Genomic DNA, 22,165 nt, shown 5'->3' on the forward strand with positions numbered 1-22,165 from the left:
ATCGTGATTCATCACTGGTGAAATTATACTTTCATTTGGTTTAAGGTGCTGTCTGCTAGGCCTCTTCACTGTAAAGTTAGTACTTTTCCCGTTCCATACTCTGTTCTTTGGAATTAGGTCACTAAGTCCAGCCCATATTCAGGAAAAGGGGAATTAAGCTCCACTTCCTTGAAGAGGATAGTCTACATACATTATTTGGAATTCTTCTGTAAGGATGATTTGTCCCTTTCTTCTATTTATTTATTTAATCAATCATTTATATCAGCATGGACCCATGGATATTTACCTTATACTTTAGGTTATAATCCAATACTGTCATTATTTATTTTGTTGCTTAAACTGTTCCAGCTTTGGCCACTGGCCAGCTGTTTCATGATAATAATGTCCCGAAGGTAACTGACAATTTTGGAGTACATGGTATACTAAATAGTTTTTTGGACATTTTCACAGGAAAGCAATTTATGTATAATGAATCTATCTCCAAGTTATGTATGGAAAAATTATCAACTGAAGACTGAGAAGGTCAATTTAAGATAACATGAAGTTCAGTTATGCTTTTTATACTTTAAGAAGGAAAACTATGTGACAATGAAACAATTACCGATCGAGAAGATGCAGTTATTTCCTTGACAAAATACAAAATTATAAGGAAAGAGTACATAATAAACCAGTCAGAAATGCTACAAAATTTAAAGCTGTAAGAATTTTAACCACCTGCATTTCCTTATTATTTCCCATTCATTCCTTAACCTCCAGAAATCTAACAATTGCCACTGTGGAAATCGCTCTTAGATCACAAAAGGTAATCTGCTAAAGCAAACTGTCTACTTTCAGTCCTTATCTAAATGATCTCTGTAGCACCTGACACTCTTGATTACAAACTCTCTTAGGAAACCCAGTGTGTTTACCCTACATATTATCATTCCTTCTCTCAATTCCTTCGCTTAAACAACGACTTATCTAAAACTTTTACCTTCAGGTTTGATTTCTCTTTTGAGCTACAGATCCATATATCCACATATCCCACTAAACAGCATGAAACTCCATTTTCCATCTCCAGTCGCCACCTTTCACTTAATCACATCACCATTCAACCAACTGCCCAAGAGAGGTATCTTGGAGACATGCTAAAATCTTCCCTCTTTACCTCTTTTAAAAATCTATTTCTTTGGAATATTGTTTTCTCTATCACTACCTTAGTTCAGGCCCCCAAAATATTTTGCTGAAACAATATCCAAACTGGTCCATCTGATCTTTCTCTAATCCATCTATCATAGTGCTATCCATATAATCCTAGCAAATCATTCTGCTTTAAAACCCTTAACTTCCCACTGCCTATAGGGTAAACTCCAAACTCCTTGGTATCCTATATAAACAAGAGGCTTTATGATCTGTCCCCCGACTATCTTTCCAACCTCATCTCCTAGTCCCATATCAGGCTATTTATAGTTACCTAAGTATAGTATCATGTCTCCAAAACCCTAAAAAGCTTATTTCTCTATAAGAAATATCTTCACCCTTTATTCTTTGCACACTAAACCCAAAACATCTTCCTGGCTCCTTTTAAGTGAGTCCCTCTCTTCTCTGCTCCCCAAAACACATTGTATCTCAATTTTAGGAGCTATCTATCAATAACTATTTGGATACATGTTTATGTACTCCACTGAACCTTAAATTCCTTGAAGGCAGAAATTATATCTTACTCCTTTTGTTTGTATTCCTTGTACCTGGCAAACAACAGATACAAAATAACTAAAGGGACAGCTACCATCATAATAGTTAAGATTAAAAAATCAAGTTCATAAAGCTTTGCCTAAACAAAACAAATTCTGATCTTGAAAGTGACCAAATTAGAAGATATCCCATGATTTAGCACTATTTTCTTATTATTTTCCTTAACTAAAAATCTTTTTCTCAACTGGTTTTATGTGGATAGGTAAGCCAATTTTCATGTCTATCTGAAAAAAATTCCTATTAGAAAATCAAGACACATTTCTACCTACTTATCAAAAGAGTAACTGTGAAGACAGAGAGATTCCAAGGTACAGATCAATTAACAAAACAAGTTAAATTAGACTTGTGATATAATGAAGATATACCTGATCTTTGATTCCTGGCACAGAACTTCAAAAACCTTGAAATTTCCTGATAGTAGTGTCTTTGTAATGCCAAAGAGGTGACTTAAGGTGAACCCTAAGATTCCCTCAGTATGCAGGCTGGTCACTAGAGACCAACCACATGATTAGAGAGTTGAAACTTTGGGTGAGCCCAATCTACAGAGGGTGGAGATGGACCTGAGATTGAATTCAATCACATGGCCAATGATTTAATCAATCACACCTATATAGTGAAGCCCCAATCAAAATTCTGGACACAGAGGCCTGGTGAAGCTTCTTGGTTTGTGAACACAATGATGTGCTGGGAGCATGACACACCCAGATTCCACAGAGAGGGTATGGAAGCTCTGTGTCCCCTTTCCCGCCCCAGCTATTGCCCTATGCATCTCTTCAATTCCTGATCTGTATCCTTTATAATAAAACTGTAATTGTAATTATAGTGGTTTCAGTAAGTTCTATGAGCCATTCTACCAAATTATCAAAACTGAGGGGTTGTGGTAGGCCCTAAACTTGTAGCAGGCTGGGCAGAAGTGTGGGTGGATTGGGGACACTGAAACTTGCAGCTGGCATATTAAGTGGGGGCAGTCTTCAAAAAACTTTGCTCTTAACTTGTAGGGACTTCTCTAACTCCAGGTGGTTAGCATCAGAATTGATCTAAATTGTAGGAAACAGTTGGTGACAAAGGATCGGTGTCAGAACAGTGACTTCAGAGAGGTCTTAATGTTTTTGTATGTTATATTTTTAAGGAAGGGAAAAAAAAAAGGTTCTTATTCATAAAGCAGGTATTTCTGCATATGTTAGCTTTCCCTGATATCTCATTCTCCAAGGTCCCTGAAACCAGATTCAGATTCATCCTTTCCACCCTGACTCCTATAAATGGGCTCTTGGGTGACGTTAATGTCCATGTAGATGATACATTCAACAACCTAAGCTGTCATTTACTTTACCTTCACCTCAATCCCCCCACTTCTTATAAGCTCCTTCTCACAACTCTTAAATTAGGGGCCTCAGACTCAATATTCCTTGGAGCCAGATAAATCTCTTAAATAGTTGAACTGGGCCAGATATAACACACAACAGGACACTGTGAGGACTGAGGAAAACTGAAGAATGTATGTCCCAACTAAAGACTTGGGGAGGGGGGAGGGGCGGCCACTATTGAGACCCAACCTTGATGTCATCCAGGAAATACGGATTAACTGTTGTCAGATGTTCTGATTTCTCTTCAAAGAAAAGCAGAATTCTGCATGTTTATGTGAAATCTCCAGATTTTAAAATTTTAGCAATTAAAAAAACAAACTGTAGAAATCATCACAAAGGGTCATATATAAACCAAAGGCTGATGGTTTTTAATCACTACTTTAAATACTGAAATTCCTCAAAGCTGTCCAAGGCTCTTTTCTTTTCTCACTCTATATTCTCTGTAGGGAAATATCATCTCTCTCACGACGATAGGTAGATAGATAAACAGAGGATTCATAGATGTATAGCCTATTTTGTTAGAATGTTTCTGTAGAGTGAAACAGCTCACATACAATTGATAAATAGAATATGAGAATGTCATGGAGTTCATACATGATTTTTCAGAGTACATTAATGTTCTGAAGCACCAAGTTAGCAGCTAAACAAAGAATACTCTAACACAAACTAAATGCAGTAAACCATTGAACAATGTAGTTCTGTTCAGAATGCCCATTCACCCTCTTGGCTACAAATGGTCACAGATTTTCCTACAAGTGCTTATTGTGTGGTTCCCCCAACCTTCATGAGAGACAAATAAGGACAATAAACCAGAACCAGCTATATCTGGCATCACTTTATATTTATGATATGCTTTGTGTCTACAACTGAGCAGCTTCAACCCTTCTTTATATCTGTTTCTATCAGGCTACCTTCATCTTCTCCTAAAGAGTCTTATGTTTATTGTAGTATTTCTTTATTTATTAAACAATTTAACATGTATTTTTACCTGTTGCTGGTATTTTCTAGAAATACTGTTTTTCTTGGTGCTCTGGTTACAAAGTTTCATAGGTTTTGAGAGCCTGTTCCCAACTCTATCTTTTCCAGACATCCTTTTATTTTTAGTGAATAACATCACCAAAGTTTTTCAAAACCTCATAATGAAATGCCCTTATCTCTAGCCCAAACATCTCTCTTGAGCTCCAGAACTAGATACCCAAATGTCTGCTCAACATCACCACCTGAAGTTTCTAAAGGCATCTCAAGGTTTATATATATTAAAAACCAAACTTGTACTCTCCCCAAATCTCTCCTCCTCCAGTCTTCTCTGTATCAGGACACTGCACCATGAACCTCTCAAATATTCATGTAGGAGTCTGCCAACACCCTTAAGTATCATGTTTTTTTTTTTTTTTTTGCGGTATGCGGGCCTCTCACTGTTGTGGCCTCCCCCGTTGCGGAGCACAGGCTCCGGATGCGCAGGCCCAGCGGCCATGGCTCACGGGCCCAGCCGCTCCGCGGCACATGGGATCCTCCCAGACCGGGGCATGAACCCGTATCCCCTGCATCGGCAGGCGGACTCTCAACCACTGCGCCACCAGGGAGGCCCAAGTATCATGTTTTATCTAGACTACTGCAATTGTCTACTAATTGGTTCCCCTGTAGCTATTTTTGTCCTCTACAATTCAATGTTAATACATGAGCTAGAACAATCTTTTAAAAATGTAAATTTAAAATCAATACTTCTGTCTTTTTGCTTAGTATAAAATCCAAAATCTTTAACATGTGGTCTGGCTTCTTTCTTTCACCACAATTCTCTCACCATTCTCTCTCTTGTATTCCCTCTCTTACCACAATGAACCTTCTGAGCGCTACCCCACTTTTCTAACATCTAAGCTCCTTTCCAGTTCAGGATCCTCAAGTGCTCTTCACCCAATCCTCAGCTTGAGAAGCTTGGTGGTTTCACATCCTTAAACTGCAACTTTTTATCCTTGGGCCATAACTAATAACTCTATCTAAATAGGCACCCCTCTCCCCTTAGTTATGCACCCTAACACTTATATTAATTAATTTGATAGCATTTTTATCAATTATGCCATTATTTATGTGCTTACCACTCTATAGTTTGTCTTCCTTCACCAAGCTGAAAGTTAATGAGGCCAGATATGTCTTTACTCTCTACTATATACTAGTGACTAGAAAAATGCTAGATGTTTTGGAATTCAATAAATAAATGAATGAGTGAATGAATGAATAAATGAGTAAGTGGAATTCTGTTCACCTAGTTAACTACTGCTCATCCTTCATTCAAGTAACTGTCTAGGGTCACTTTCTCAGGGAAGACTTCCTGAGTTAGGCCCCCATTTCATACTCCCATAGAACCCTGGACTTTTAAAAAATATATATATTTATATACCATTTGTCACAATTTTTATGACATTTAATGTGCGATTTTTTTTATTACCCATCTCCTTCAGTATTAAGATCCATGAGAACAATGAACCTGTGTGCCTTGTTCCCTATTATATCACAAAGGCCCACAAAGTACAATGTCTGGCTGACAGCAGATATTCAATAACTGCTGTTGATTAAATTTTTGTCAAAAAATTTGTTGAATGAACCTAATTAGAGTTTAGGATTTTTTCCCTCTTTATTACATTGTTAAAAACTAAAGAATGCTCAGCTCCACCAAGATAGCTTTTATTTTTCAAAAGTTCACAAATAATTAAAATCAGAAAAAAAACCTCTTCTCTTTGAGGGGTTTATCATTTCCTCTAATGCACAAGTTTTTAGTATTTGGGGGGAATAATATCAATTAACATTTCTGTGCTTACTATGTGCAAATCATTTTAATAAACACTATAATCTCATTTACTGTTTATAATAACCCTACTAATCCCATTTTATAGGAAGGGATATTGAGGCTTACAGAGTTTACTTGGAGAATCTGAAAAAATATATGCATTTTCTCCTGAAAAATACACACAAGCATACATACACATAATTTTACTTACAACATCAGAGGCTTTATGGACTTTCTGGAGTTAATTTACAAACCCGTAGGGTTGAGATCTCTGATAAAGAACTTCTGACTTAGTGATACCTTATATATGAATAGGCAATGCTTCCTTTTTCTTGTTTTCTATCTTCTTTTCAATTCTTTTTTTTTGCAGTATGCGGGCCTCTCACTGTTGTGGCCTCTCTCGTTGCGGAGCACAGGCTCCGGATGCGCAGGCTCAACGGCCATGGCTCACGGGCCTAGCTGCTCCGTGGCATGTGGGATCTTCCCGGACCGGGGCACGAACCCGTGCCCCCGCATCGGCAGGCAGACTCTCAACCACTGCGCCACCAGGGAAGCCCCATATCTTCTTTTCAATTATTAAAAGACACTTTCTAAACATTACAAACACATTACCTAAATTTGCTTTATGTCATTTTATTCAACCTAAGCAGCTTTTATGAAGATACCTAAAGGTACTCTGAAAAATGAAGTCCCACTAAATATTAAGTTAAATTTTACAAAGTTGATAATTTTGTTTGTTTTTGGCTGCACCACATGGCTTGTGGGAACTTAGTTTCCCAACCAGGGATTGAACCCGGGCCTGCAGCAGTGAAGGCATAGAGTCCTAACCACTGGACCACCAGGGAATTCCTAAAAGTTGATAGTTTTGACTGTTTAGAGTTTTATTATGAGACACACAGAGTTAACAGCATATTCTTCCTGTAACATAGAAACACTTATAAACTGGATCAGTATATATTAAAAATTCTGCATAGCTATTAACAGATATCCACAACATTGTAAATCAACTATACTTCAATAAAATTTTTTTTAAAAACCCAGATATCTATGAGCCATTTCTCACTAAAGAAACCGCGTTAATAGCCTTTTTGCATAAGAAAATCATTTTTCCTGGTTTCCAAAAAGTTGAGTATTATTTGTTTGTTTTGATAATGATATCTCTTCTCAAAATTCAAAATTAATGCAAAGACATGCCTTATCTTACTTCTCACATCTACTGAAAATAAAAACTTGGAAGATAACATTTCAAAATACATTTATAAAAACAAAAACACTGGAGCTATTAAAAGTTCATGTACACGTATCGGGCAACCAGTAGGCAAAATACACCATTTCTCTAACACAGACAACAGGCAACAAAATAACCCTCTTACCTGTCAAGGTCTGTACTGCCCTTTCGCTGGAAGGCAGCGGCTCCTTTCTGTGAGGCCGAGTTAATGAAGTGTCCTGTGCAGAAAACAGTCCAGGGCTGTCAGTTAATTTCTTTCGGCCACTGGAGTTAGGGTTTGAAACTCTGCAGCTCCCTATTGCACTTGTGAAAAGGTTTGTATGTTCATCACTGCTGGCCAGATCAGAGTTGGGAGTGAATCCACCAAGAGATAAACTTGGAGAACTTTCTGAACAGTCAATCTGTAAAGGTGTCTGCAATCCCAAGGCCAATGGACTAGATTCTGAAGGCTCTCGGTGGACCCACTGCTCTTCTCTGTTTATTAAGCTTTTTGAAGGAGAGAGATGAGGGCAGGACATATGACACCGGTGCTTTTCCTTATGTTTATAGCGCTCTCCAACAGTATCCTTTCCAAATCGATAGCGCTTCAAAGATTCTAGGACGGATCTGGAAGAGCCAGTGTCCATGGAAACCTGTGGTTGCTCAGAAGAACGGTGTTCTCTGTGTTTGTGACGGTGCCTGTGTTTGTGCTCGACCATCCAACCATAGGCCATCTCGGGAGGGACACTAGGGTAGGTACTCATAGAAAGAAGGGGAGTCCTGCTGGTTGTAAGAAAGGCTTCCTGTCGAAGTAGCTTATGCTTTTTCTTATGGTATTTGGTGGGATTGAGAAGTAAATGACCAGCATGCATATAGGAAGGAGGTGGAAGTGGAGTGGTAAAAGATGGAGATGGAGGAGGTGGATAAAGAGTTGGGGGATATCTTCCATAGTAACCTAATCCTATGGGAGCAGCTGTAAGGGGTGAGGGAGAGTAAGGCATGCCATAAGAAGGATAGAATCCAGTACTAGAAAGAGGAAAACTAAGGCTGTGCATAAAAGGCATTTCAGCCATTGCCTCCCTCATCTTAGGGGGTCTTCCCCTCTTCTTTTTTAAGTCAGGTTTTCGAATGTAGTGCAAAGGGTCTAAGGGGAAAGAAGGATGCGTATAGAAACTATTAAAGTTGATTCGAAAAATAGTTGGCAGAAGGTCTCGGGGGATAAAATGATGACTTCGATGAGTGATTCGAATTTCACTTAGGCGACTTATTAATTCCTCCAGATCTGCAATAAAGTCTGGATCCTGTCTATTTCGGAGTTGGGGGTATTTCTTTTTCCGTTTTCGTTTTTGCCTTTTCATCTTGTCGTAGCTGAGGTAATCATGATTCCTGCGCTTACATTTATGTTTATGTTTTTCTTTAAGACTGCTTAGGACTGTAGAGGTTTCAGGGGGAATCAGAGAAACATGCTCAAAAGAATGCCTCCTCTTTTTTTGCCCACAGAACTTCTCTGCCCTGTCTGATGTGCTGTTATTATCTGTTCCAATTCCACTATCACTGGGAATGGTCTCATCACTATGAGACTCACTAATAGGAGAAGGAGTAGCTTCTTTCAGAGATGTGAGTTCACTCAAGTGAGAAGGAGAATTTGGCAACAAAGTAGGAGGAGATAACCGCCTCCTCCCCTTTGAGGCCTTCTTCATTGCAAGAGTCTGAATCATACTGCCTTGTCTGGAGTGTAAATGCAAATATGGCACTGAACTGGGTTCAACAAAGCCTGCATCACTACTTACAGGGCTCTGACCTCCACTAGTCCCAGAAGACTGAGAGCAAATAGGTGATGGAAGAATCTCAGAACTACTAGCAGATGAAGGCAGTAAAGGTGGAAGAATCTGTCCTAATGCTGACCCAGCTGCCTGCTGAGCTGTTTGTTCAAGAACAGCAAGGCTGGTAGGGCTACCAGAAAGAATGCCATTTAAGACAGTTTTTGGTTTTCGACCCCTCCTCTTTCCTATGTAAATGGTTCCTTTCTTGCTGACATTTATCTGTTGGCCCAATTTAGAGCCAAATGTGGCGGCAAGACTTGACACTGTATTATGGAGTTTGGATTGCACTTTCCCTTTATTACTTGATTCTACAGAGCTTGAAAGAATCTGATTCAACAGTTTCTTTCTCTTTAAAGTCTTCATTTTATTTATTTTGCGGATAATTGTTTTCATTAACTGTCCATTGTTTCTCTTTGTAATTTTTTTATCTGGTTCCATCTCAAGGTCACTCATACTACAGACAGTTGGCCTGTGACTGTCATCTAGATCATCTGGATCCTGAAGTTGATCCTCACTCTCAAAGAAATCACTGCTACTTCTATGGTTGTCACTTTCAGACTCAAGCTTGCTTGGACTTTCAGTGGCAACAAATGGAGCCACCGATAGTACAGGTGGCTTCATCTTGACGGGTGACCTCATTTGCCTCTTAGGTCTGCCTCTCTTTTTTGGAAAAGGAGACACAGACAGACTTTGTTTGAAGGAAGGAATTTCAATTTCTGGCTGTAAAATTGGGGGTTCTTGTTCTTCCTTAGACTGCAAAGAAAAAACTTTAGAAGCAGGAATTTTTAAAGTCCTTTTAGGTGGACCTTCCAGTTGAGGCATCTCCTTAGATTTAGGTCTTCCTCTTTTGGGTTTATAAATATCAGACAAAAGATCACTAGACACACACATACTGGAGGATAGTTTGTGAGTAGCAAAAGACTTATGAGATGGTTTTTCACTATCAGTTAAGAGAGCAAGAGATGGAGTTGTAGATTTGCTCAACTTTGGTAATCGGCGTTTAAGGAAGTCATGATCTACAAATGAAGATGGTCCAATGTTTTTCATAAACTTGGCTGGCTCGGAATTACTATTTGATAGTGAACTACAAGAAACATTTTTAAAAAGCTCTGATCTTTCTAATTCTAGCCCTTTTGGAGACCGGCATGTGCTTCTTGCCACCACTTTAGTCCACCGAGGTTTTCTTCCTTTCCTTTTTTTTAATGGTTTGGACTGCAAAGTAGTGCTTAGGCTTTCAGTAACTTGGCAGTGTTTGTCGGATGCAGTTACTGCACCAAGTTTTAGAAAGGGCTTGTTACTAAATAAACTAGTGAAGTTAACAACTGAAGGCGTAATTGTATGAATACTGGATTCAGAAGTCAAACTTGGCTTTTTTCCCAGAGAAGAGCTTATTCTTGGAATATCTATATGTGTAGTTTTGGAATCATTTACCTCTTTATCAATCCCTTTGCATTCAATATTCATGCTGTGACCCACAGACCTATGACCAATGTTCAAGTGGGTACTTTCAGAAGTAAATTGGTTCTTTTCGACAGATTCAGAAATTTCTTCTATTAGTTCTGTGGTAGGACTTAAAAGTAACGGATTAGGAGCCATCTGTGAAGACGTTTCAGGGGGACTTCTGGTTAAAGGATTAACAGATACAGTAGGTGATGGGGAAGGGAGATTGCTTTCTCCTACTGCACTAAAAGGGGATTTTGCTGTAGATGCATCAGAAGCAACTCCCATTTGAAAGTCCGGAGAAGTGCAATATACAGGAGGTTGCTTTTCATGCTTTGAGGTTTCATAAGACACCCTTTCACTGGATGAGAAACTGTCTTGCTGAATGCATGTTCCTTCATTAAACATTTCTTTCTCCAAATTAATGATTTCCTTTCGAACTGAGAACTTTTCCAATATGCTTTCTTTACTCTGCCGTATAACATTCTTCTCAAAAGTTTTGCTGGTGGCACTGTCTTTCAGGGATTCAGAAAGTTCCTGACTTTCATGACTATTGATGTTTGTACTACAAGAAGCCTTAAGTGGTTCCTGAGTGGGGAGCAGTGCTTCCGCTTTAAGGTTTATGGCATCTTTACTGACCAGTCCTGCCATAGGACAACTCACTAGTTTCTTTCCAATGTCCTTATTAACTAATCCCATTGTTGAATTTGCTACAATCTTCTTCGCACAGTCCTTGGCCACTAGGCCAACAGTAGAACCCAATTTCTTTCCCAAGTCTTTATTCACTAGTCCAACCACAGTGCCAAGTCCTAGCTTCTTTCCAGGTTCCTTATTCACTAAACCTGGAACAATACCAATTCCTAGCTTCTTTCCTGAATCTTTGCTCAGCAGTCCTACTGTAGTGATATTCCCTGGCTTTTTGCCTAAGTCTTTATTAATGAATACCGCTGTAGTGCCAGTTCCTAGTTTTTTCACAGAGTCCTTATTGACCAATCCTACTGTTGCATTAAACACTGGCTTTTTCCCAGGATCTTTAGTTACCAATCCAACCGCTGTGCTGATAGTTGGTTTTTTTATTAAGTCCTTATGTATTATTCCAGCTACAGAGCCAACGCCTGCTTTCCTGATCAAATCCTTGTTAACCAATCCTGCAGTAGTGCCAGTTCCTAACTTCTTAGGTTTTGTCTTGGAAGACTTGGAGGGAGGACAAGTTGCAATGAGCTGTGCCAACTTTTCCGTTACACTCGTTCCTCCATTAAGTAATGCCCTGTCCTTTAAATCAGGATCCTGGCTACCAACAAGAGTAGATGATGCTGCATTAATGTAATCTGTCATTTCTGAGTGTACTGGAGAAAGCTTCTTAGACAAAGGATTGTTTTCTCCCTGTGAATGAAGATGGATGCTCTCCTCAGACTGGCATTCAATGGCTGCTGCATCACCTGATTTCTTGTACAACTTTGAAGGATCCTAAAATTTGAACAAGAAAAGGGTTTCAGAGAGAGTAAAGCTTATATACCATTTCAGTTTAGCATTACAATCAAACAAACTAAATGATGACAAATCAGATAGAAGATAGGCGATAGCGCTTTTTTTAAAAACCTAACTAATGTTATACTGTCACAGTATGTTAGTTCCTCTACTGCTATATCAGAGGCTATCAAGATGTAATCTTTGTTGACTTTCAACCATATGAACATACATACTATTGAGTATTTAGAAATATCCCTATGGTATTTTTTGACATTGTTTTAAAAAGGCAAATTAATAGTCTACTTTCTCTTTCCATGGACTAAATATACATTAGCATATGAATGTACTGTTTTTGAAAAGATATTGTTATTTACAATATCCCATGGTCCTCGTTTAAAATAATGGTTCTTTGCCTACCTCCTTATTTAATTTCAATGATTTCAAACCAATGCAGGACAATTCCTGACCAACTTTTACTCCTTTAACACATTCTTAATTATAATCTTGAATGAGCAGTCAAGTTCTCTCTTCATGTGAGAATAGAAAAGACAATAAAATATGTTCATATTTTCTTTAGAATGTGTTTTTATATAAAATCGTAGAGTTGGAAGTAACTTTTAAGTCATAATATAAATTGCTATCTAATGTATGAATCCTCATCATATACTTTACAAATGAATTTATCATTTCCCACAACAGTCTGTTTTACTTTTTGGATAACAAAGATTTTTTTCTTCTTCACGTTTCAGCAAAGTTTTTTTAAAATTTTTTTTATTGAGGTATAACTGAAATAAAGAGTCTTTCTTAACTATAAAATACAAATGAAAGACTTGAACAAATGTAAAGACATACTCTGTTTGTGGATAGGAAGACATGAAGCTGACAATTTCCCCGAAGCAAATTTATAAATTTAACGTGATCCTAATAAAAATACCAACAAGATTCTCTCAGGAATAAGAAAAGTTATAATATTCATTGGGAAAAATATATAAGCAAGAATACCTAGCAAAATCTAAAAAGAAGGGGATAACTATCAAATATTAAATTAATTTTTAAAGCCTCTATCACTAAAACAGTATAGCACATGAAAAGACAAAAGATCCAATGGGCCAGGATAGAAAACCCAAAACCAAATTCATGCATATGGAAAAGTTTTATGTGTAAAATGGTATAATCCCTACAAAATAGAAATTGGCAGTAACTAGAAAAATACCACATGCATTTATTCCTTTGACCACTTTTAGGGGATCTACCCCAAGACACACTGGCAAAAAATCTAATGTCTGCAAAAAGCTAAAAATGTACCACCATTTTAGTAGCAAAACCCTAAAACAGTCTAAATGATTATCTACAGGGGATTGGCTGAATATATCAAAGTATATCTGTACAACGGACTCCCATAAAACTGGAAAAAAAAAGAGAAGATATCAATACATTGCTTTCGAATGCTCTTTAATATGTATTACTAAATGAAAAAAGCAAGAATTTGGACAGTGGTTATAATATGCTATCTTCTGTGTAAGAAGACAGGAATATGAATATATACACACATCTGGTTATATTAATAATGGAAGAATAAACAGAAGATTAATGAAAATAGTAACCTATGAGGGAGGAAACACAATACAAACAATATTTGATTGACTCAAAATTAAGGGGACTATCTCTTCTTTTGGACTGGACCCTTACAATTTTGCCCAAGAGGAAACTGGCTTTTCTGACAGTCTCATATTCAACTGACATATATTAAGCTTGCGATTAAAGAAACACATTTTCTTCCCATCTTGTTAAAGAAACAATATTCCCATTTTGTATTTTTACAGTTACTTTTCAAAAGTTAAAAATGAAAGGCTTTATTGAGTATTTTAAAATATATTTATACCTGAAAATTGTGACACTTCCATTTTAAAACTTACCTTTAAAAATCTGTCTGAACAAACTAGCACAGATAATGCTCACAAACAAGACTAAGTGAAAGGATACAGAATAAAAGTGTGTACTATATAACTCCATTTATATTAAGTTCACAAAGAGGCACAACTAATTATGATATTTAAAGTCAGGAAAATGGTTACCCCTGGTGTGGGGCAGTGATGAGAAAGGAGTACAAGATCTTGGTGGGTGCTGGTAATGTTCCATTTCTTAAACTGAATGCTGGCTACATGCGGTGGTTGAGTTTGTGAAAATTCACTGAGTTGTTACATTTATATTTATGTTATACTTCAATAAAAGTTATTTTAAAAATTCTGTCTGAAAGAAAAGTAGAAACATCCAGCTCCCTTAACCTGCTTAAAAGACTGTACTGAAATCTGGTTTTTCACTTTTGATGGAAATGAATATCTCAGGTTAATTAAAATCATCCTAAAATAGTTAGTATCCCACAGTAAATGGTCTATGATTAAAGAAGGAAAAAATAAAAACAAAACAAAAAAACGCAGATAATTTGATATTGGTTTCAAAGATTTTTTTCTTCCAAATCCTGACACTGAATAAACTGAGTGAATGAGATAATATTAATAAGATGTTGAAAGCTACAATTGGTACTGGTAATATTATTCTCTTACCTTTCTAAGAACCTCTTAAAATGACAACCAGGAGTAAGAGGTATCATTTTTAAGAGTATATTATGTTAGTCAGTGAAAAAGATATTGTATCAAAACATCATTTTAGGCATATAATTTTCTTCAACTTGAAAACAAAGATAGAAGTATGCTCATTAGAAAAGAGGGAAGGTATAAACACTACCATCCATAAATAAACAATTTTACATTTCAGATACTTCACCATATACTCAAATACATGTACATTCTTTCATAAAAATGGGGCCCCAAATGCTTGCTGTTTTATAGCCCACTTAAACAATACGAGGAAGACACCTTTTTACACAAATAAATCGAGTCAGACTATCAATTCAATGGTTTCGTAATAGTTCAAAATTCATAAAATCAACCTCAAACTGGTTGCTTTTTAAACAGCGCTGTGAGGCATGCAGGATCCCAGTTCTCTGACCAGGGGTCGAACCTGTGCCCCCTGCAGCGGAGGAAGCCTGGATTCTTAACAGCCAGGGAAGTCCCAGTTTTCGGCTATTTCTTCTTGTAAGGAATATAATGATGAACATCCAATTATATAAATCTTTGCCTATTTGCCCAATTGTTTCCTTCAGATCAATTTCTAAAAGTGGAATTGCTTGATCAAAGGGTATATACAATAGGGACTTCCCAGGTGGTCCAGTGGTAAGAATCCGCCTTCCAATGTGGGGGACGTGGGTTCGATCCCTGGTTGGGGAACTAAGATCCCACATGCTGTGGCGCAACTAAGTCCATGTGCCACAACTACTGAGCCTGTGCACACACCGCAACTACTGAGCCTGCGTGCTCTGGAGCCCACATGCCACAACGAAGAGCCTATACACCACAACTAGGACCTGATGAAGCCAAATAAATAAATAAAGTTTTTTTTTTTTAAAGGGTATATATAATAAATAGTTACAGGTGTAGGACAGCTCTGCATCAAGAAAAGCTTTTTTAATGGAAAAAAGTTTATTATAAAAATTCAGAGTTTATAAACACTACATTTCTGTAACCCAAGATAATACCTTGTGACTTCTGATATTCTGCATTTTTAGGCAATGATATTCTTATGGCAGAAACAGTAACAACTGACAACCTTGCATCTGACAATTTTGAAATTAAACATCAGACTAACCGTATTCATGTCAATCTTAATGTTCCCAAACCTTGACAATTGGGTGATTTGGTTATAGTTATCTTCAGAAAATACGCTCTCTCATTTACTGTTCCAATAAACTCATTGAGTTTTCATTTCAAACACCATTATTTCTAGGATTAATTACTATTTGGTTCATTTTCAAATCAACTTGTTATCGTCCTGTTTTTATCAAATGGTTATCTTTTTGCCCATTTTAACCATTTCAAAATCTTTCAGATGGTTTCAATATTTCCAGCTCTTTGGTAGTGAAGGCTATGTTCATCTGTTGACTCTTTCCCTACTGTCGGTTTGTGTTCTTATACAGCTTGTAATGTTTTCTCATTACGCTATGTGAGTTTTCTTTTTGTGAATGTCAATGTTCTAAATGTGAAGAAAATATTTTTTATTCCCATTGTCAGGGTTTAAGATTTCACAACCTATAGATACACTTTTGGGGCATTTCTATTTACATTTCACTTACTGCCTGGTTATGAACAAGACATCCTGTCACATGATTTTGCAGGCCTTCTATATTTTTTCAGCAGTGTAATAGCTGTTTGAGGTCCATGTCTTTTTTCTGAATTGTGGAGTTTATCAATTCTTATTTAGAAGAGCCCTTAATATTTTTGAAATAATATTTATTTCTCTCATGTTGAACATTTGTCTCCCAATTTACTGGTTGTCCTTCTACTTCCTATTATTTTTCTTAAAAAGAAGTTAAATGTATTCAGAAACATATGAAAAACTGTACTAAGTACCACACATATTCTGTCATTTGATCCTCACAACAACCATATGATGTGGTTAATGTAATTATCCTCATTAAATTTATTTTTTTTTAAATAGGAATAGCTTAGATACTAGATTACCTGGTCAAGGTCACTTAACCATTAAGTGATTGAAAATATGCTTTAAACATAGTCTGATTTCATAGCTAAAGCTCTTAACCATTATACTAGATAAAATAATCTCTTTAGTTTTATAGTTGTTTTCATAGCATAATTGGAGCGATCACATCCTCCTAAAGATGACAATCTTCACCACATTTTCAACGAATGTTTTTATGGTCTCATTCTTACTTTTACTTTAAATTATTTATCTATTTTGAATTTTTAAAGCATAATCTGTGGGTAGAGAAGCAGCTTTTACCTGAAAAGGTTTTGTCCGTTGTTCTAAGAGTTTTTCCATTTCTCATTTCACATTCGCTGATTTGAAATACATTTCTCACATATTTTTATTCATATTTGGGTCTAAGCTCTCCATTTTGCTTCACTTACATTTATGTTTATTCCTGAGCCACTAATAATATGTGGACACTTTGCAGTATGTTTTAATACTTAAAAAGGCTATTTTTTCCTTTTTGTAATCCTATAGAAATTCCTTATTTATAACATTATTGAGATATAATTCACATACCATAAAATTTACCCTTTCTGAGCACAAGTTCAATGGTTTTTAGTATATTCACAGAGTTGTGCAACCATAACCATTAACTTTAGAACATTTTCGTAAGGCTCCCTGGTTGTTTTTGCATATGTATACTTCTAGATGACCTTGAGGTTCATGTAAAGTTTTGAAGAACTCCACTTGGCATTAACTTTATATATTAAAACAGGAAAAAAAGATATCTCAACATTAACTTTAGCTCCACAATAACAAAGCAAATGTTATCTACTTAGTCAAGCTTTTTGGTGTTACTAGATATTTATAATTTTATCCATATAGATCCTAAACAGTTGCTGTCAAGTTTATTTCTAAATATTTCATAATACTATTACTTTTGTGAATAATTTTTTTGTTACATTTTCTAACTCTAAACTGATGGTATTCAAGAACACTATTAATTTACTTTATAATCTGAATTCTTGCTTCGTCAGGAATTCATTTTTTCAACAAATAGTTTTAAGTACCATTGTTTAAGTGCTAGGAATAACAGTAATGGAAAAAAAAAATCTCCTTCACTGCGGAGATTTTATCCTAATGCATGATAGGGGTAGAGGCAATAAAAAGATAGGTGTGATATTCAGTATATCAGATGGTGAAATAGGCTACGGAGAAAATCAGAAAGCATAGAAGAAGAGGAAAGACTAGGATTGGAAAGGATTTGCAATATTAAAACAGGTGGTCAGGGGCCTTCCCTGGTGGCATAGTGGTTAAGAATCCACCGGCCAATGCAGGAGACACGGGTTAGAGCCCTGGTCCGGGAAGATCTCACATGCCGCGGAGCCTGTGCACCACAACTACTGAGCCTGCGCTCTAGAGCCTGCAAGCCAGAACTACTGAAGCCCGTGTGCCTAGAGCCTGTGCTCTGCAACAAGAGAAGCCACCGCAATGAGAAGCCCACGCACTGCAACAAAGAGTAACCTCCGCTCACCGCAACTAGAGAAAGCCCGTGCACAGCAACGAAGACCCAACGCAGCCAAAAATAAAATAAAATAAAAAACAGGTTGTCAGGAAAGTCCTGATTGAGGTTACATTTGTGCAGAACCCCAAAGGAGGTGAAGGAGGAGTCTATGTAGCTGCCTGAGAAAAGAACGATACTAAAAAGAGGAAACAGCAGGAGCAAAGGCCCTGAGGCAGGAACTTACCTCATATTGATAAATTCAAGGAATCCAGGTTTGCCAGAGTAATCAAGGGAAGAGTGGTCAGGCAGAAGGTAGGGGGACAGACTTTTTTTTTTAATCCAAGAGAGGGGAAGCCTTTGGAAGGTTTTATGTAGAGGAGGTATGTGACCTAATTCTTCATTCAACAAGTATTTATTGGGTGCCCACTCACTGTTGGAAATAAAACAAAGAACAATAAAGACAAAAATCTCTACTCTCACAAAGCTTACATTTTAGTGGGAAAGACAATAAAGAAAAACAATAAACTGTTAAAATATTACTTGTTGGAAGGTGTTAATTGCTATGGGAAAAAGAAAAGCAAATTGAGAGTGCTGTGAGAATTTGCAAAATTGAGTTAGGTGACTGGACTAGGCCTCAATGATCAGGTAACATCTGAGCAAGGACATGAAGTAAGTTATCTACAGGAACATCAAGAATGCTAATGTGGCAGGACTTAAGCAACTGACTCAGGGAGAACAGAATATGTGATCAGAAAGAGCTATTATTATCATGAAGGGCATTTAGGCCATTATAAAGGCTTGAGCTTTTACTCTGAATAAAATGGGAAAGCACTAAAAGATTTTGAACAGAAGAGTGATATTTCACTTACATCTTCAAATATTCCCTCCCTCTAGCTGCTCTCTTCATAAAGCTGTAAGGATTTAAGGGTAATAGCATGGAGTCTTGTTAGCAATCTATTACAGTTTTCTAGACAAGAGATGATAGTGACGTAGAAACAGTGGAAGTGCTGAAAAGGTAACAAAGACTGTAGTTGGAGGAGAGTTGAAAATGACTATGAGGAGTTCAGTTTTGGACATGTTAAAACTGAAATGTGTTCTAAACATCCAAATAAAGAGGTCTGAACAGGAAGATTCAAATTTGAAAGACAACAGCTTATAGATATTTAAAACCTTGAGCCTGGTTCGCATAACCAGGTGAGGGTTGATCAATGGAATATTTATAAATGGAATATTTCCTGCCATATCAATAAACAAAGGATGTCACAGTCACCAATGACTGCAGCCCTCCAACGTGAGCTGGTGAGCCCTGAGGAAACTCAGGGCTGAAAAGAATACCTGCCATCTAGCAGCCATCAGACTGCAGCCACTCCCTGTGGTGAGCCCTGAGGAAACTCAGGATGTGAAAATACAGGCCCCAGATAGCTCAGGTGCATATCAAAGGAATGATTTTAGTGAGCCCAGACTCTTGCATCTTCCCATATATAGAAAAGCGCTAAATTCCTTAACTTGAGATACCTGGTTTTAACAATAATCTTTTGACGTTCCCAATTACCTGCTCTTTGTTGCAAAACTCCTATATATCCTGGCCCCTCCCCATACCTCCTCGGAACAGTAGTTTCTCAGTTATCTGAAATGCTGCAGTCCTTGTTTTGCCCCAAATAAAACTTAACTCTCACGCTGTGTATATATTAACTCTCAGGTTGTGTATATATATATTTTTTAAGTCAACAGGGTGAATATAAACAGAAGAGTAGAGGATTAAAGACTAACAGTGAGGCATTACAACATTAAAAGATCAAGAAGATGAAGAACTAGCAAAAGACTGAGGAGGCCAGAAGGTAGCAACAAGAGGGGGGAAAAAAAGGCAGAGTGAGTGAACGTGTGGTACCTTGGAGATGAAGTAAAAAAAGTTATTTCCAAGAGTGATGACTGCCAACTGCTGCTGACAGATCAAACAAATGAAAACATGTATTTGTCTGTTGGATTTAGCATTGTGGCGTGGGGATGGTCACTGGTAACCATGCAAAGGCAGTTTCTATAAAGTACAAGAGCAAAAAAAACATGGGAATTCCCTGGCGGTCCAGTGGTTAGGACTCCACACTTCCACTGCTGGGGACCTGGGTTCAATCCCTGGTCGGGGAACTAAGATCTCACAATAACATGATTGGAATGGGTTTAAAAGAGAATGGGCAGAGAGAAATCTAAAGAACAGCAAGGAAACAGAGAAATAAGGAGGCAGAGCTAGAAAATAAAGTGGAATCAAAGTAATTTCTTTTTAATGTGGAAAATAATGGCATCTTTTTATTCTCAAATGAAATATAGCAGTGAAAAAGAAATGAAAAGCCATACAGCCTTTAAGTTTAATACATATGTGTGTATGTATATACATGAAATCATTTCATCATTCATCCTCTGATACAAAATACACTTCTCATGTACTAAATTCTCGTACATACTTGGTTCTATTGCTAGATACTCCATTCTGGGTCATTAATTTTCTCTCTGTCCATGCACCAATACCACAATGTTCTAACCATTTTAACTTTAATTATCTGATAAGTCTTATTCCTACATGTTACTGTTCTTTTCAGAAGTGTCTTGACTACTCTTGCTTATTTTTCCATATAAATTTTCTAAGCAATGTACCTGGTGCCAAAAAGTATGTATTACTTTAATTTTGATTGTTAAATTTGCAAACACCCTGAAGAAGTGAAAGGAGGGACTTGAATAGATATTTGTACACTGATGCTCACAGCAGCATTACTCACAAACAGCCAAAAGGTGGAAGCAACTCCACTGACAGATGAATGATAACATGTGGTATATATGTACAATGGAATATTATTCAACTTTAAAAAGTAAGGAAATTTTGACACGTTACAACAAGGATGAACCGCAAGGACATTATGCTCAATGAAATAAGACAGTCACAAAAATACAAATACTATATGATACCACTTGTATGAGATACCTAGAGTATTAAGTCAAATTCAAAGAGTCAGGAAGTAAAACGGCTGTTACCAAGGGCTATGGGATGGGGGGAATAGGGAGTCACTATTTAACAGGAATTAACAGAATTTCAGTTGGGGAAGACTGAAAAAGTTCTGGAGATGGATGGTGTGTGAATGTACTTAGTGCTCACAGAACTCTACATGTAAAAAAGGTAAATTTGACGTTATGTATATTTTACCACAATAAAAAAAAGTGCAATTAAATTTTGGGACAATGGACATCTTTATGATTTTTTTTATTCAACATTTTAAGCTTTTCTATGTGTTCAAAATTCACTAGTGTTTTGAAGCTTTCTTCCTTTAAATATTAAACCCTGATACTTAAGTTTATTCCTAGATAGTTCATCTCTTTCCTAATGGAATCTCTTCTTCTAACTTCTGTTTATTTGTATGAAGGCTACTGATTTCTCATTTATTTCTCTATTAGTCAATTACCTCACTGAATTCTCTTATCATTTTTTTTGACTGGTTCTCTTGTGATTTCAAGGTATATAACATCACTTGCAAGTAACAGTAATTTTACCTTTTCTATTTTTATCCTAATTCCTATTTTCTAATTTTATTAACTAGTATCTCATTAACATTATTAAATACCAGTGATGAAAAAGGGAATTCTCTTCATTGACAGTCTAATGAGAATGCCCTGGTGTCCCCTCATTAAGCATTATACATATGTGTATACATATATATATGTACATATATACATTTATATTTTTACATACATTATATATTTTTACATATTTCTATTTAACACATTAAGGAAATACCTATTTTATTTTTTAACTATTAGCATAATTAATTATAGTAACACATTTCCTAGTATTGTACTCCTTTGGATTCCTGGGGAAAAAAACACAGTTCATAATGGTATATAGCTCTATTGTAGATTCACATGTAATTATATGAAACAGAGGTCCAGTATACCCTTTACCCAATTCCAAAAGGACTGCTTGTGTTGTCCCTTTATAATGCATATCTCTTTTAATGTGCTGCTGAAACAGTATGCTGGTAGTTTACTTAGCATTTTGCATCATTATGCCTACGTATGAGGAAAAGAGAATATTAAGCCCATATTCTTTAGCTCAGGCAAGTATAACTGAAGTCAGAGATTGTCAGCCTTAGCTATCAGTTGTTAATGACACCGAATGCCTTAAGAAGACAAGCACAGAGATATCACAACATTCAGTAAAGATAAGTGAATATTTATGAACTTGTTTCTATAAAATGTAAAGCAAATCTATTCTGTATCTTCCCAAACTGAGATATGCTTAATTAAGCCTTT

General features: G+C 36.7%; 1 protein-coding gene across 4 annotated transcripts in view; it reads right to left on the bottom strand.

The window, feature by feature from the left end:
• The window catches only part of ASH1L (ASH1 like histone lysine methyltransferase), a 217,893-nt gene that overhangs the window by 142,995 nt on the left and 52,733 nt on the right, over window positions 1-22,165 (bottom strand). For all 4 annotated transcript variants that reach the window (XM_082612810.1, XM_082612811.1, XM_082612809.1 and 1 more), the window contains one exon: window positions 7,254-11,817. In XM_082612810.1, the coding sequence (XP_082468936.1) occupies window positions 7,254-11,817 (4,564 nt within the window). The remainder of the gene's footprint in view (window positions 1-7,253; window positions 11,818-22,165) is intronic.

This window comes from Mesoplodon mirus (assembly GCF_964341445.2).
Source record: "Mesoplodon mirus genome assembly, chromosome: 3".
NCBI classification, from domain to species: domain Eukaryota; kingdom Metazoa; phylum Chordata; class Mammalia; order Artiodactyla; family Ziphiidae; genus Mesoplodon; species Mesoplodon mirus.